General features: G+C 51.7%; 1 protein-coding gene across 1 annotated transcript in view; it reads right to left on the bottom strand.

Moving 5' to 3' along the window:
• The window catches only part of LOC134532775 (uncharacterized), a 52,080-nt gene extending 46,479 nt beyond the window's left edge, over positions 1–5,601 (bottom strand). Inside the window, exons 1-2 of the mRNA XM_063369656.1 lie at positions 5,556–5,601; positions 3,384–3,433 (exon numbers count right to left, since the gene is read on the bottom strand). Coding sequence (XP_063225726.1) covers positions 3,384–3,433; positions 5,556–5,601 — 96 coding nt within the window. The remainder of the gene's footprint in view (positions 1–3,383; positions 3,434–5,555) is intronic.
• Positions 5,602–17,515: the final 11,914 nt, after the last annotated feature.

Raw genomic sequence — 17,515 nt, 5'->3', positions numbered from 1 at the left:
CGTAAACCAAGATGGCCGCCGTGGCTCCCCGGCTCCCCCACCACCCACCGGTGTCCCCATACATACTATAATTACCTACTGTTTTCGTATACCAAATTGTTTCTATTTGCCACTGAGCACAAAGCTGTATAGTTTTTTTTTTTTTGTTTTTTTTTTTGAAATGAGTGTAACCAGTTATTGGCATGCGTGCCAATAACTGGAAAATATTGGGTCCATTTTCTGGATACGGTGCCAATTACTGCAGAAAAACCATGCCAATAACTGGAACTAATTCTAACAATGTAGACTTTTTTGTAGCAAATTTTAAAAGGATCTTGTCTATGTTTTCAGATACTTAATGGGTCCACGTAAAACAAACAGTTATACAGCCGAGCAACTTGAGGCTGCGGTTGGTGCTGTGAAAAATGGAATGTCTTTCAAGACAGCGGCAAAACAATATGGTATTCCAAGGGCAACTCTGCAGTTTCGTTGCAGTGATAAATTTTCAAAGGCAACACATGGACCAGCTCCTGTACTTAGTAAGGAGGAGGAAGACACTATTGTTAGGTAGGCATGTATGGAGTGATAAATTGTCATTAAATGATATTTTGAGATAAGTGATGTGCCAGGAATCTAATGGTAGAAAACGTAATATTGAACTTCATGAAATAATTTAAATTAACTTTATACCGATCTAAATTAAACCAGTTTTATACATGTGTAGTGAAACTGGCTATAATCTATGCCATTTCTTTCCTTTCAGGTGGATTTTTGAGTCTGCTCGAAAAGGGTTTCCACGGAGGAAGGAGGATATACAATCCAGTGTCAAGACTTTTCTTGAGGAAAATGGTCGCCAAAACCCATTTAAAAACAACATGCCAGGAAATAAATGGTACAGTAGTTTCCTACGCCGACATCCTGACGTAACGAACAGAACTCCCGAAGGTGTCACTGCAGCTAGTGCTTCTGTTAGCGAGGAAGATCTACGAGGGTGTTTTCAGGCTGAGGAAGAAGTCCTTAAGGAAGAAAAAGTATTTGAGGTTCTATCAGATCCTGAAAGGGTGTTTAATGGTGATGAAACCAACTTTATGTTGTGTCCTAAAAAAAACATAGTTCTTGCTCCGAAAGGTAGCAAAAATGTTTATGAAGTGGAACACAGTCAGGCAAAAGCAACACTAACTGTCATTTGTACATTCTCGGCTTCAGGAAAAGTATGCCCTCCTATGATTATATATCGTCTGCAACGAATCCCACAGGATATAGTCGCTAAGGTTCCCGAAAATTGGGGTATTGGTCGCAGTGACAATGGATGTATGGATGAAGTCTGAGGTTTTTTTTTAATTTATTGGGAATGTTTTCTACCCTTATCTTGTAGAAAAAATATTCATCTACCGGTTGTGTTGTTTGTAGATGGACATAAGACACATCTTACTTATCATTTGAGTCAGTTGTGCAAGGAGCTGAAAATCGTAGTTGTGGCTCTTTACCCCAATTCTACAAGAATTCTGCAGCCAGCTGATGTATCAGCATTCCGACCAGTGAAGAACAAATGGAAGGATGCAGTTCTGGAATGGCGAGCAAAAAATCCTGATAAAGCAGTTACAAAACAGGATTTTGCTCCCATACTTGACAGTCTGTTGAAAAACATTGATTTGGAGCAAACTGTTCAGAATGGCTTCCGAGCAACGGGTTGGTGACTACTGCCACATACAGTTTGTGTACACACAATTCTGTAGCGAAGCAGGGATACATCAGGTAGGGAAATTATAAGCTCTACAGAAGCTGTAATCAACAACATAAAGCGTTTTGGTTTAGTTGTGTTGCAAAGGTTGTTTTTCACGAAGAAAAAAAAATTCTTCCACCACAGTTTTCTTGGTGTTGGTTGGTCAAACTAACATGCCGCGTGTTCGCAGGAACCGTATACATTTAATGGCTGCAAAACAAGATACCACTGCGCAGCCCAGCCAGTGATCTACTTCTACATAGGCCTGAATACAAGGGCGTATTCAAAGTGGGGTAGGGAGAGTCGATGACTGCCTCTAAAGAAACTCATTAACCATCTCAAAATAACGAACATATGGCTTATGTTATGGCCACTGAATAAGAAGAAAATATACAGTAAGTAACCTTCTCTTTGAACACACGGTAGGAGACAATCATAAGCAGTAGTACATAGTGTTAAGGTTATACCTTTCATATGAGTTAACTTTTATTTAAAAATCTCACGTTTTGAAGGTCATCAGATAGCGAAAAATGTATATTTAAGCATCATCTTTTGAAAAATTTTCTGGGGAAGGAACACTGGACCAGTTGCTGGGGGGGGGGGGGGGGGGGGTAATTCCATAACACTCCCCTCAGACCCCCGTAAACAGGCATATCAAAAATGTATTCTTGTTATAGATTCACTCGCCCCCTTCCTTTCCCACAAATCCTGGCTACCCCATGCCTGCACGTAACTCTTACGTAGAGCATGGGTCATAAGCACAAGATCTGAACACCATGTTTTCGAACCTACTGACACACCAACGCATGGTCAGGACCGCCGAAAGAAACTAAGGGCCCCTCCACGTATCTTAATGTACAATTTTCCAAACTCCACAAACAAATAATAATAATAATACTGTAAACGTTATTTGGGCTGTAACTGTAAACGTGATCTGTGCGTATCGCATATGTTGTAAGGTTTCCTATGAATTATATTAGCTAAAGACTTGAAATTAAAAAAAAAATCTCGAAATTAACTGGGCTGTTTGGTGCTTGGACCCCGGGGATATTGCCGATTGTGCCCACCTACCCCCCCCCTCCCCCATTTTTCCCCCAAAACTTTTAATACGGCCCTGTGTATTGTACTGTTATGTGCGTGGAAGGTGGTCGTGTGCTTTGGAGGGAAGTGAATATGAATATTTCTGTTACGGACACATGGCGACACAACCAATGAGAGCAGAGTAGGATTAAAGTTTTGGCGGATATTGGCAAAAGTGTATTTATAAAATAACGATATATTATTTTGCTTAAGTAATTCCTGCTTTAAAAATACCTAATCATGCTAATTATATGCAAGACGTAGGTAGCGATAAATTTAACTGACAAAAAATGTTGCAATGTTTTAATTGCTCACTAAAACTCTTACATAATCTATCATAACCTAAATTAATATAGGTATTGAATAACAGTATTATAGGCTGCTAGTCCAGCTGTCACGTAATAATTATCATATAGTTAAAGTAGTTTATTTACGAACGTCCCCAGTAGATGTCGGATACATCGCGAAATTTCATCGGCTAAAACTAATGCACTAGAATTGTTGTGAGGATATTTCGCACAGGTGGTCGCGTGCATTTGTTTCCAAGCTGTAAATCCAGCTCCGTGTGGCAGCAGCCGGGGCCGGCGAGAGCTCGACTCACCTGGAGCGCGGCGACGCAGAGGACCGGCGCCGAAGACGCGATCCGGCCGACTGCGCGGCGGCCAGGAGGCGGCTATCGCGCGGGAGATTACCTGCGCCAGATTGCAGGCAGCCGCGCCTCGTCAGCGCCAGATGCCGAGATACTACCTCAGTGCTGCCAGCCATAGCACACGCGAGTCGGGTGCACTCACCTCCACAGTCCGGTTCTTTCGGGTGCAAGGATTTCTCAGGTCCAGTACCATACGCAAAAAAAAATAATTGCTCTCTCCTCTAACACAAATATTACATAAACACTATAAAAGTCACACAATTATGAGATTAACAGTTTCAATGCAAACTTGACTCTATTGTTAAAGGCCCATGCGTTGGATTTAAAATGCATCGTTGAGAGGGGAGGGGGGAGAATAGGTCAATCAAAAGAGAAATGTCTATATGTTCAGGAAAATTATTATAACCCCTACAATATTGAAGTTAATTACGTACGGTAACAGTTATAATAAAATTAAATGCTTAAAATTAAATTAAACAGAAGATATTCAAAATTAGTACATACGATGTTTTTATATATGTTTACAATGCGCTTTAAATAGTGTAAAAGCTGGCTCGGAGTCATCAAAACAAAACAGTACGGTACCATTTTAGTGGTATAAATATAGTGGCCAAAATATACGACACCTAATGTCTCGGATGATACACACGTTTATCGGGCTACATATTTCATTTGCAAGAGCTTGCTACATTTTCCAACAATACTTTTACTACAGACGTACAGTATTAAATTTTTGCATTCATGGTTCAGCTAGTACACATTAAAAATGCAGTACAAGTAAAACATAAGAACAGGTCATTCAAGCAAGTGGCTATACACACGAAAATATTTAATATTTGTTAGTAGCTTACATGTAAACCCCACCCCAATATTTCCCATGAATGGACACATCAAACTTAACTCTCGAGTTCTTCTTACTATTTACCTTACTGCCCACTCTCGTAGAAACAATTGCTTCGCTCGCTGACCTGCTTGAAACTGACACGGGGAATCACAGTTCTTCATGCGCTGCAATGCTGCAATACATAAAGCAACAAAGAAGGGGGAAAGAACTCCCTTACTACAAAAAGGAAATATGGAGGTTTTTCTTTTATGAAAACGTTTTTATGGTCTAATACAGCATGCTTAAATACCTTGGCATATATATATATATATATATATATATATATATATATATATATAGACGTCGTACCAACCATGGCCTCTAAGCTCGTGCTCCGCACCGCTAGTACCCGATCCCATTTTCGGGGCGCACCCCCAGGCCAGCGGGAATGAGTCAGGCGAGCGCCTCGGGCGTGACCCCAATAGACGTAAAGAAACTTAAGGGCACGGAACCCCGGGGGCTCGAACCCATAAAACAATTAAGGGAAAAGCCATTTGGACAAAATTACTAATTACCAGACATTAGACAAGTGTGTCGTAGCCACTCCGTGCGAGCACCGTACACACGGAGCAGACAACAAACCTCATTAACATTCACCGCGACCACTGGCCTTAATTAAAGTACCCGTGACAATGATAAAGTCGGATTAGGAGAAATCCCACTAAAACAATTCACAGTGAGACAATATGTCAGTCGCCAACTTGATGCCACAATTCGAATAATTAAATACTCTGAAACAATTGTTAAGCATTAAGCACCAAATTACCAGGTGCTACATTTTAATTGGGCACCTGGAACGTATTTTTAGCTTATAATAGAGCAAATTAATTAATGTAAGTTTTTGGCGCCGACTCACAAAGGAGGTAAAATGTTTCCTCCCTTGCGAAGCGGCCATGTTCGGCAGTCTCCAACCACTCTGCGCCGGGTCAAGAAATGTGTCCGTGGGCAGCCTTTCACTAAGTTTCATCGATCGGTCATTCTGCAGTTATTTAATACTTAAACCTTTTCTTTTATTTGACAGCTGCTCACATCGACTCGGCGTTTATTTTGCGGGTCCGGACTTATCCCGACCGCCTTTTTTAGTGGTTTCGCACCGCGTCGCGGACCACGCTACGTACGGCATTGGCCGACTCCAGCCAACACACTTTCGATAAACCACCGCGCATACGCCTGCCGGCTGCAACCACAAGTAAGTGTAATTTAAGGTCACACTCACTAAGCTACCCTAAGACTTTCGGTACTGGCCATCTCCAGAACACTCGCAACCGCGTCCTGCGGGACTGCCATGGCGAATTCATAGTGAGATATCAGTGTCGTGTTTTCTTCTGTAAGTAACGTATGTTCATGTAACTGTTTCGCGTAGTGTTTGTAGCGGTTCTGCTACCGCGTAGAGCACGCATATGGAGTACCGCATACCCATGCGTACCACTGGAGAAGTCCGTTAATTAAACGTAAATCAACAGAACCAGTGTCGCTTACAATTATTTCACTCCACCCCGTCCTCCACACGGCCGAGCGGCCTCAGGGGATTTTAACGTAGACTTCAAGCCACGTACCTGGCGGAGCACGCGGGGGCAGAGTTTCCACGACCCACCATCAACGGCCTAGTGTCCCACTAGCCTGGCGCCTCCCCGGACAACAGCAGCACCGCGATGCCCGTAGCGCCCTCAGGTACTTCCCGGGCCCTCAACAGAGGCCGGGTGACTATATATATATTTTTAAAATTACTAACTATATATATATAGTTAGTAATTTTTAAAAAGTTGAGAAAAATTGTTTATTAGTATTGGGTACTTTTGCGTACCCTAGCTGTTCTTTTCGGGTACCTAAGCCTAACAAGCACAAACATAGTGAGTTGGGTATGTGCACCCGAATCCGAGTTCGTCTGGCAACACTGTAAGTATACTTAAACCATCGGACTCTAGATCGAATATTGGTATACACCAGAGATTAGAGAAAGTTACAGATGGAGCATGTCACCAAATTCTGCAGGAGGGGTCTGAGTCCCTGGGACGGAAGGGGAATGATTTCGTCCGCCATATTGGAACTTGAAGAAAGTTGTGTTTTCCCGTAATAGTTACATTGCAGCTAATTTTGAAGTGCTTGGATTTAATTAAGTATATTGACGACGACGGAAATTCAAGACAGCGGCGCAGCGGGATCTCCGACTGAAGATAACGCGACGGGAAGGATCGGACTGTATTACTGGGGGAGATTGCGATTACGTCCCGGATCAGTAGCGCCGGCGGGAAGGATGGCGTGGAAATGGACAGGACAAGACAGAGACGATCTGATCAGTTTCGAAACAGACATGCACGAGGAAGGGGACTCCGTGAAAGTTGACGTGAAAAGCGTAGTGTGCGGGTCCGATGGCGCGGCCGAGAGCGCAGACGGCATGGACAGCACAGACAACAACTGTAAACGGGAACAGAGCGACATGCCCGCGGACGTTGAGGGGCCGGTAGTGTGGTACGTGAACACGCAGTTCTTGTTGCCGGTGTTCGCGGGGAGAGACAACGAGGACCCGCGAGAGTTTTTGCGGGAGTGCGAGCACCGCCTAAAGCTGTACGAAGTGCGACGGGCAGAGTGGGTGTCGCGAGTGGCGGGACAGCTCCGCGGCGAGGCGAGAAACTGGTGGTCAATGGCCGGGAGTTTTGATACCGAGTGGGGACATTTTGTACGCCAAGTCGAGACTAGGTTCGATAACGATCAGGCGCGTGCGATGTGTCTGTGGACATTCTATTGCCGGAACCAGGACGAGGACGAGAGCGCGGAACAGTTCATTTACGAGAAGCTGCGCATGTTCCGCCAATTGGGGACAAGTGGGGATATGAGTGCGGCGTTACCAACCATCGTCGAACAATTGCTACCAGAGTTCCGCCCCTTCATGAGAACAGCCGCCGGACGCGACACAGAGGAGTTCGTGGCCCTCGCTCGCGTGATTGAGCGTGACATGTCGCAGTGGAGGACGGCACTTAGGGGCGCGAGAGTTTCCCGGGCCTGCTCAGGACCGCGGGGAGTGACCGTCACAGAAGCCACGGACAATGAAATGGCCATGGTGAGCGCACCGACGGCGCGGGACCTCGGAAGACAGCGGACCGAAGTGGCACCAGGGGGCGCCCAGAGGCGTTTGCAGCAGGAGGGGGACGTCACGAGCAGACAGGATTGCTGGAGAGGGACGAGCATCCACCGCGATGCCATTTTTGCCCGGAGGCATACCATTGGCATCGCCTGTGCCCCACCAGAGCCGCGTGGGACAAGGCGCGCGAGGGCAACACATCGCAGGCGGGAAATGCGAGAATGGGGGCGGAGGGACAACTGGGTGCCGCTCCCCGACCCGCCAACCACCGGCAGACCCAGTAACCAGCAGGACTCGACGGCCACCACCCGCGCCTGCAACACCAACATCAGGTCCGTCGCCGGGAAGCGAGGGGCAACAGAAATGCTTCCTGTCAGCTGTTCCCGTGCCAGGACAACCCCAGGGACAACTGAGTACCATCACGACCACAGCGGACCTGACGGAGGCTATTCCGGGACCGGACCAGCCGCCTCGTCGACCTGCCATCGACAAGGAGGACCACCGGAACATCAACGCGTCAACTCCAGGACAAGCTGAGGACCTCGCCGCGAGTTCCCCAAGCCCGGATGGCCAGGGGGCCGAGGGCGGTGGGGGACAGACGGCTGCACAGCTGGGGCAGGTCGGCCCCGAGGAGCAGGAGCTGCTGCGAGTTCCCGTCCACGCTAACGGACGGGAGATGCTGGCCCTGGTGGACACCGCTGCCAACCGATCCTACATCGCGGCCCACCTGGTGAGGGCGGAGGCGGTGACCCCGCGGAGGGAGCTGGTGCAGCTGGCCACCAGGGACGCCATCGTCGCAGCAGGGGGCATCACTCAGATAACATTGAGCATCGTTGGTCACGTTAGCCGCATCGAGGCCTGGGTGGTCCCCGAGCTCTGCGAGGGGCTGATCCTGGGAATCCCGTGGCTGTACGAGTTCGACGCCACCGTGGAAGTACGAGCTGGACAGATGCACTTCGGCACCCCGGGGGTGCTGGACGGTGTACGGCGTGCACCAGGTCCCCCCCAGTCCCCCTCAGTCAGTCATCCGCCTGGAGGATCTTCAGCACGGTGTCCCCGAGGAGCACGTCGACGCCATCAACAGTGTCCTCGCCTCCCAATCACAGGTATTTGAGGCCGCGGACCGGCTACGACGGACGAACGTGACCGAGCACCGGATACCGATGGTACCGCACCGCCCTCCCTTTGAGAAGGTGTACGGACTTGGTGTCCGAGAGTGGGAGGCCATTCAGACTCAGATTGACGAGATGTTACGTGACAAAGTGGTTGAGCCCATCACCTCCCCGTACAACTCGCGGTGCTGGCCACCAAAAAGGACGGAAGTTTACGCTTTTGCATGAAATTTAAGGCGGTAAACAAACTGACCATTCTGGCCCCACCCCCACCCACGGAAGCTCTAGCCGGACTGGGGGACGCGACTATCTTCACGACACTTGACTTTATACGGGCTACTGGCAGGTGCCGGTATGCCTGGAGGACCGCCCTAAGACGGCATTCACAGCACCAGACAGCCGGCGATACCACTTCTGTGCCATGCCGTTTGGTCTCATGGACGCCCCTGCAATATTTCAGGCCCTGATGGTACGTGCTCTGGATGGGTACATTGGCGAATTCGCCAGTGCCTATCTGGACGACGTTATCATCTGGTCCAGGACGTGGGAGGTGCACGCGCACCATCTGGCACTGGTGCTAGAATGTATGGCCAGACATGGACTGACGTGTTGTGCCCCAAAGAAATGTCACATTGGGGCCACTGAGATCGAGTTCCTGGGGCACATTGTGACAGCGGAGGAGTGCCGTCCCCGCCCCGAGCAGTTGGAGCTGATCGAGGGAAAGGGGGCACCGAAGACCAGGAAGCAGCTCCAGAAGCTGCTGGGGCTGCTCAACTGGCTGCGGTCCTTTGTCCCCGACTTCGCCACAATCACAGCCCCGATGACGGACCTACTGTCACCAAAGACTAAGTTCCGGTGGACTCCCGCCGCGGACGAGGCTTTGCGACAGGTGAAGCACCGGTTCAGGAACTGTCACACGCTCTCGCGCCTGGTGTCCAGCCGCCCCATCTTCATCCAGACGGATGCGAGTCAGGAGGGGATGGGTGCGGTACTGTACCAGATGGATGACCAGGGTGTGAGGCGCGTGATCGAGTTGCCAGCGCCAAGTTTGGGCAGGCTGAGCAGAGGTATCACGTGAATGAGCAGGAGTGTCTTGCAGTGGTCTTGGCCCTGCAGCGGTACCATCACCACGTCGAGGGGCGCTCATTCACGCTGAGAACCGACAGCCAATGTCTCCGCTGGTTAGACTCCGCTCAGGGCCGTAAGTCTAAGTTCACTCGGTGGGCCATGCTGATCAGGGAATTCTCGTTCACGGTCGAACATATTCCTGGACGTGAAAACCAGCTGGCCGACGAGTTGTCCCGGAATAAGAGGTTGCAGCTGGCAGGCGTATGCGTGGTGGTCTAGCGAAAGCGTGTTGGCTGGAGTCGACCAGTGCCGTACATGGTGTGGTCCGCGATGCGTTACGGAACCACTAAGAAAGACGGTCGAAATAAGCCCAGGCCCGCAAAATACACGCCGAGTTGAAGTGAGCAGCAATGAAGTACAAGAAAAGGTTTTAATATTAAAGTGACTACAGAATGAACGATCGGTGGAACAAAGTGGAGGGCTGCTCACGGACACACATCTTGACCCGGCGCGGAGTGTTTGGAGACTGCCTAACATGGCCGCCTCCCAAGGGAGGGAAACTTTCACCTCCTTTGTGAGTCGGCGCCAAAAACTTATATTAACTTAATTTGCTCTATTATAGCTAAAAATACATTCCAGGTGCCCAAATAAATGGAAGCACCTGGTAATTTGGTTCTTAAGGCTTAACAATTGTTTCAGAGTATTTAATTATTCGAATTGTGGCATCAAGTTGGCGACTTACGTATTGACTGACTGCGAATTGTTTTAGTGGTATTTCTCCTAATCCAACTTGATCATTGGCATGGGTACTTTAATTAAGGCCTGTAGCTGCGGTGAATGTTAATGAGGTTCGTTATCTGCTCCGTGCGTGCGGTGCTCGCACGGAATGGCTACGACACATTTGTTTAATGTCTGGAAATTAATAATAATTGTGTCCTAGTGACTTATCCCTTAATTTTTTTATGGGTTCGAGCCCCCGGGGTTCCGTGCCCTTAAGTTTCTTTACGTCTATTGAGGTCACGCCCGAGGCGTTCGCCTGACTCATTGCCGCTGGCAGGGCCGCATCTAGGGGGCAGCAAGCGGGGCATACGCCCCGGGCGCAAAGTTGTGGGGGCGCCGAAATCGCTTGCATTGTAATTCCTACTACAACAGGTAACTGGTAAAACGTTTTTTAACTTGCATGCCAGGAATGTCTAATCTGATTTACAATTTAAAGTCTCAACATATTTAATGAACAAGTCTAGTGATTATACGGACTACTTTATGGACGTATTGGGTTCATGCATGGAAGTTACGATAGCACAGAAACTGTTACATGTAGGTATGGAAAATCCTTAAATAGCACCATTTTTCCATGGGAGCGCCCCCAGATCCCCCGCTTTATTGGTGTGGTATGTGCAAAAAAAGAGGGGGGCGCATGTATCCATTCATGACCTGGGTGCCAGAGACTCTAGATGCGACCCTGCCCGCTGGCCTGGGGGTGCGCTCTGAAATTGGGATCTGGTACTAGCGGTGTGGAGCACGGGCTTAGAGGCAATGGTCGGGACGACGTCAACACCCCCTCCCCCCCCCCCCCTCCACAGTGGAAGCCCGTTTCCGCCACGTGTTCCCGATCCCGCGGCTCGATGACCCCCTAGAACAGCCGGCACAATTCGTGGCGCGATCCCAGGCCCGCGGTGTCTTAACGTGGGTGGGCGCCGCCTCGGTCGCTGCGGGAGCAGCTGGGCCGAGAGGCGATGCCACGGTGTGTGAAGTGTTGGCGCTGGCGGACGCCACCACGGATGCTGCGGGAGCAGCTGGGCCGAGAGGCGGCACCACGGCGCGTGAAGCATTGGTGCTGGCAGATGCCGCCTCGTTCGCTTTGGGGGGTAGCTGGGCCGGAAGGTGGTGGCGCGGGTTTGAAGTGTGGGGCTGCACGAAGAGACTGCCCAGGATGTACTCGGCCAGGTGGGCCGGGGGTCAATGCTCCCGTCGGGGACGCTCTCGCTGGCTACTCCCCTCAGGGCTCTTCTAATGTGGCCGCCCGAAGGGCTGGTGTTCTCGATTGGACATCAGCGTCGGGCTGGGTGAGCTACGCCTCTGGGTGGTGTCTAGGACGAACTCTCTCAACCTCGCTGGTCCGCACTGCGTCCATCGTGGATGGCCGGTTCCTTCCTCGCGCGGGTACATAACGGTAATGCGGAAAGTGGCCTCGCCGAGGGAGGCTGCGTGTCCTGTCAAGCTCGGGGGCGATTCCGCCACGGCCTCATCCGTTTCGGAGATGATGGGTTCCAGTTTAGGGGGTGCTCCGGCAGGGTCCTCGGAGTCCTCCCCCATGAGCTCCATTACCCGGAACCGGGCATGGCAAGGCCGGCCCCTTCTTCGCCGGCGCGGTGTGGTGTATGTCCCCACGGGCTCCTCTTGCCTTGGGGTGGGGGGCACGCTCTCGGGGTCACCTCCCGTGTCGGGGCTGCTGTGGAGCAGGGGGTATCGCAGGGGTCATGTAAGGTGTCCATCTCCAGTCCTCCTTCGGCGAGGTGTTCCTGCTCTTCCGGAGTGGTGTCCTCGGCTGTCTCTTGTGGTCGCTCGAGTCCTCCGGGAGGGCGCGCGTCGGGTGGAGTGTCTGGCCCGTCGGCCGGGCCCTGTTGGTCGGATTCGGTCGTGAGTAGTTCCCCGGAGGTCGCCGCCACTCGCAGGTGGTCTCAGTGGATCTTCTGTACGCGGTGGCCGCCTAGGTCCACCATGTAGGACGTTGTCCCTAGGTGCCGTGTCACGGTGTAGGGGCCCTCCCAGTGGGCGGCGAGTCCAGCACAGTAGTTGCGCAGCACTGCTGACAGGGGGTACGCCCGGGCATACACACTGTCGCCGGCCTGCAGTTGTAAGGGTGGTCGTGCAGTCTGTGGTGTTATTTCCTGCCTGTAGTGTGCTTGTCGCCCTCGGGCCACGTCATGTTCGTGGGTGCGCCGTTGGTCATGCTTCTCCTGGTGTTCTCCTGGGTGCGGAATGCCGTGGGTTGCCAACTCACCCGGTAGCGGCAGGTTGGGCCCCTGGGTCATTTCCGCGAGAGTAATCAAAGTGGCCGCATTCACGCGCCGTTGGATGCAGAACAGTTCATCGGTGACGTGGCGGTCCCACTGGGCGTGGTCCTCCTCCAGATGCAGCCCAGTTGGACCTTCAGGTCTTGGTTCCTGCGCTCGGTCGGGTTGGCCCTGGAGTGGTAGGAGAGTGTGGTGTGGTGGATGATGTGTGCCTCTTGGCACCACACTCTCCATTGGGCCCCCTGGAAATGGCTGCTGTTGTCCGTCAGGACAGACTCCAGGTAGCCGAACCGAGTTAGGAACTCGCGCGTCAGGACGTTGATTATGGTGGCAGCTCATGCATTGCTGCAGGGGTAGGCTTCGGTCCAGTGGGTGAAAATGTCGGTCACTACCACCAGGAAGCGCTTACCCTGTGGCGAGCGGGGGTACAGTTCCATCACGTCCAGCGCGAGTGTCTGGAATGGCGCTGACGGTATAGGCGAGGTTGCTGCTACTGGGTGCCATCGCCTCGGCGCTGCCTCGCGCACCCCTGGTGGGTCGTACATCTTCCACCTGTCCATCTCCCCCAGCGACCTATTCAGGACCCGGTCATCCCGGAGCTGCCAGGAGGGGTGGCCTCCTAAGCGCACTAGCTCGTGGCTTCGGTCGGCGTTGGCGATCGAGGCTAGGCCGCGAGAGCACGCCGTGTAGGTCGGCCTCGGTGCTGGGCGGTTGTTAGGCCCCCTCCACGTCGATCGTGAGGCAGGTAAAGGAAGGGAGCCCGTCGGCAGTTGTGCTGGCAAGGGTGGGGGGCAGGATCTCGTTCCACTCCTCTTCATCCAGTACCTCCCGACTGCCATCTGGCTCGTGCGAGAGCAGGTCGGGGAACTGGTTTTCAGGACCTGGCATGTGCTCTACTGCGAAGTCAAATGTCGGCAGGGGCAGCGCCCAACGGATCAGCTTCCCCTTCCTCCCCTGCATGGTGTGGAGCCAGGTGAGGCAGTGGTTGTCGGTGAAGAGGGTGAAATGCCTGCTTTCCAGGTGTGGATGGTATTTCTTCAAGGCCCACAACACCGCTAAGCACTCCTGCTCGTTGCTGTGGTACCGCTTCTCCGCCGAGCCGAACCTTGAACTGGCATAGTCAACCACCTGCTGCTCCCCATGGTCGTCCACCTGATACAGCAAGATCCAGTGCCCAGGGTGCTTTCGTCCGTCTAGAGGACGAGTGGAAGCTCGAGGTCAATGCGGGCCAGAGTATGCCACCTCGTGAATGCGTCTTTGACGGCCTCAAACGCCGCCTGAGCGGCCGTGCCCCAGTGGTAGCGGACTTGGAGTGACAGCAGGTCTGTTAGGGGCGCGATGACCTGGAAAACATTTGGGATGTAATTTCGGAGCCAGTTTAGCAACCAGATGAAGTGCATCAGCTGCTTCCATGTGCGCGGGACTTCTGCCATCGCGATCTGTTGAAGAGGACCTAGTTTGGGGTCGGTTACCCTTTGTGTTGACCACGTGGCCCAGGAAGTCGACCTTGGTGGCTCCGAGATGGCATTTGGCTGGGTTGGCTGTCAGGTGGTTTGTTGTCAACCACTTTATAACCAAAGCCAGATGGCGGCAGTGGTCCTCCCATCTCTCCAAATACACAATGACGTCGTATAGGTATGCTAGGGCGAACTGCCCTCTAGCACTCGGGTCATAATGCACTGAAAGGTGGAAGGGGCGCACTTCAGGCCGAATGGCATAGCTCGGAACTGGAACCGCCGCCCATCTGGCACCGTAAATGCCGTCTTCTCCCGTTCTCCGCGTCTTATGGGCACCTTCCAGTAGCCGGACTACAGGTCCAGAGTGCTGAAGACCTGGGCCCTTCCTAAGCCAGCTACGGCTGCCTCGACGCTAATCTGGAGGTGCGGGGCGCTGACGGTCACTGCGTTTAACGGACGGAAGTGCACGCAGAACCTGTTGGGACCATCTTTTTTGGTGGCCAGTACACATTGTACCGGCTGTGTGATGGCTCTATGACCCCGCTGTTCAGCAGCTCATCCACCTGGTCCGCTGCTCGCAGAACCCGTAGCCGCGAGGTGGGTCAAGCACTGGGTCTTCGGTCAGAGTGGGGATGCAGTGTTCGGCTATGGTGGTCTGCCTTAAGGGTCTGTTTACAGCAAACACTTCGGGTCGGGCAGCGAAGACCTTGTTTACCTCAGCATGGTATGCGGGGGGACGTCGTGACGCATGTCCGCTAGGGTCAGTATCGTGTCCTGGTGGAGGGGCGTCTGTCCTAGGGTGTACACCACATATCTCTCCGCCCGTCCCAGGATGAGGCGGGGAGGTCCCAGCTCCAAGACTGCATCTTGCTGGGCTGGCCTGGGGAGTCCCAGCACCATCTCCTCGCACAAATCCTGCACTACCACTGCAAATACACAACAGTTCAATTCCTGGGTACTCACCACAATCTCGGCATGTCCCAGCATCCACCCGGCGTGCTGAAAACTATATATGCTGCTGCTCCTATAGTATACGTTGGCTCCAAGTTGTGGTAGCCACTCTAACTAATATGGTGTGTTCTTGCGGGGTTTTGGGCGCCTACCCTCTTCGCAGTAGATACCAGGAACGCTGCTACTGGATTGACTACCAGACTGATAATCCAGCTAGCACGTCACTGCACTGTGTTACTGTCCAGAGAGTAATTATAAAAAGGAAAATTTGGTAGTGTTGTGTGAATAGTGGAAATTTGCATTACTTAACTGACGTTTGTTATAAATGAAATAATAATAACTGAAAATCATATGATTTTAATGGGTCCTTGGATACGGGCGTGAAGTTTCTGTTAACATATAATTAAGCGAGAACAACCAAAATAATATATTTTGTATGTTAACTTCTGTTCAGACCTAGGTGTCAGTACATAGATGCAAATGACGTCACTGGAACACATTGAATACCATGCCGGGTCTAGCTATACGTTGTCGGAGGCTTGAGGCTCTCTTCCCAGGACCTCCAGGTGGTCTGCTGCTACGCTGGAACACTGGATGCTGTAAGCTGTAATTGGCGAACAACAGAAGATCTGAGGTAGCCGGGCATCTGGCTGAAGAATCGACTTCCCTCTCGTCCTAGAAAGTCTGGTTTAAATTAGGATCGGTCTCACCAATCGTCGTGGCCGATCGCAGCTGGAGCTGACATCAGTCGTCCGGAACCACTATGGGACGTAACGTGACCGACGCGGAAGTTGGCTCTCGATGTCGCCGATACTCCCTATCTAAGACTTATTCAGTCCAGATATTACTCTCCCAACTTGTAGAATGGAGAATTCTAAATAGTACACGATCGCGGATGACGCGAATCTTTAATTCCTCGGGCGGCAACCAAGGCTTTGGTTCGCCCCAGCCTGAGAAACGTCTTCCCGCTGCAAGATGGCGATGGCGTCTCTCCTTCCTTCCTCCTTCTAACTATTTACTTTCAGTCCCTAGCAACCAAGGAGCTATAGCTATCAGCAAACCGAATAGACTGCATAGTGAAATAAAACTTGGATGTTAGCGTGTAAGAGTGCTGAACTATGACCAAATGAATAAAGTTTCCAAAGAATAACGCTTAGAAGACCCTGAAGTTAAAAGTGTGTTGTCTCTGGCAACCAGATGTGTAATATCTGTTATACTTTGGTTGTCCTCTTTACAATAAAATAACTAAATACATAATATTGGCTCATGAAATATACAATTAATGTTAAAATAATAATAAAAGTAATAATCATATAACTGTAAACAGTTGGACTGGTTACAGTGCGTAGAGGTGGCCAGGCGTAGCTTGCCACCGCCCAGGCGCAACGCGATGGCGGGCACGAACAAGGGGCGCATGAATACGTCGCTCGCTCCGGTATCGACGACTGCAGCGGCTGGCCGTCCATTGACCTCCCCGGGAATGCGGAACAAGTTGTCTAGCGGGCGGCCCAGCTGTCCCAAGGTCAGGAGGGCGTGTCCCTCTCCAAGCGCGGGGCTGTGGGCCTGTGCGGGGGGCACCCTAATCCCGGTCCCTCCGTGAGCCATTTCCCGGCGCCGGTAGGCTAGCACATTGCGACGGAGGTGGTCTCGCGCGCGCCTCCTGGCACGGCGGTGTGGTTGGTTGCGCTGCCCGGAATCCCAAAGGGCACTTGCTGTGCCAGTGGCGTTCGCTCAAGCTCGTCTCTCACCAAGCCCATGATAACGGGCAGCGCCCCGGACAGGTTGGTGCCGGGTGAGATGCGGCGGAACAGTTGAAGTTTTGTGGCTATGAATGCCTCGACTGCTTCGGCATTCTTATGCCGGGTCCCATAGAAGTGGGCGGAACACTCGACAAGGGGCAGCACTGTGTTGAATCGGTGGTTGAACATTGTGGCGATTTCGCTCCACGGCATTGCATACCTTCCCCACATGCTCCACCAGATCAAGGCGGTCCGTCGCAGCTGTTCACTGACTCGCTCTGTCCATTCAGACTGGTGCGTCCAGTACCCGATTTGGCGCGCCTCACACAGCCTCAGGAATTCCCTCGGGTCCTCATGCGAGGCTCCGGCGAACTCCGGCAGAGTCACTCTGCTGGGTGGCAGGGCTCGTGCTAGGTCCTCCAGGGCGAGCCACACGCATTTGGCCTCGGTCGTTCCCGGCGCGTGCACCGCATGGTCGGTGGGCGAGCTCCAGTCGCTGGTGTGAGTTACCGGAGGGGCGGTGATCGCCGGTGTGGTGGAGACCATCAAGGGGATGTTGTTCAATGGTGGTGTTCTCGCCTGCGTATTTGTAATTCTGTAATTCCCATGATGCCTATGAGACATTATGCACATAATTGTTTATTCATCCAACAACTGTTTGTTTGTGCCTGATGATGTAACAGATGCCAGTTCTCGAAATGGGACAGCTGTTTCGTCATATAAATCCTTCTGTGTTCATTGCTTTGTCATCATTATGTCATCCAGATTATCCGATTAG

The sequence above is a fragment of the Bacillus rossius genome, chromosome 1 (genome assembly GCF_032445375.1).
Source record: "Bacillus rossius redtenbacheri isolate Brsri chromosome 1, Brsri_v3, whole genome shotgun sequence".
NCBI classification, from domain to species: Eukaryota; Metazoa; Arthropoda; class Insecta; order Phasmatodea; family Bacillidae; genus Bacillus; species Bacillus rossius.
This window is presented reverse-complemented; position numbering and strand designations above follow the sequence as displayed.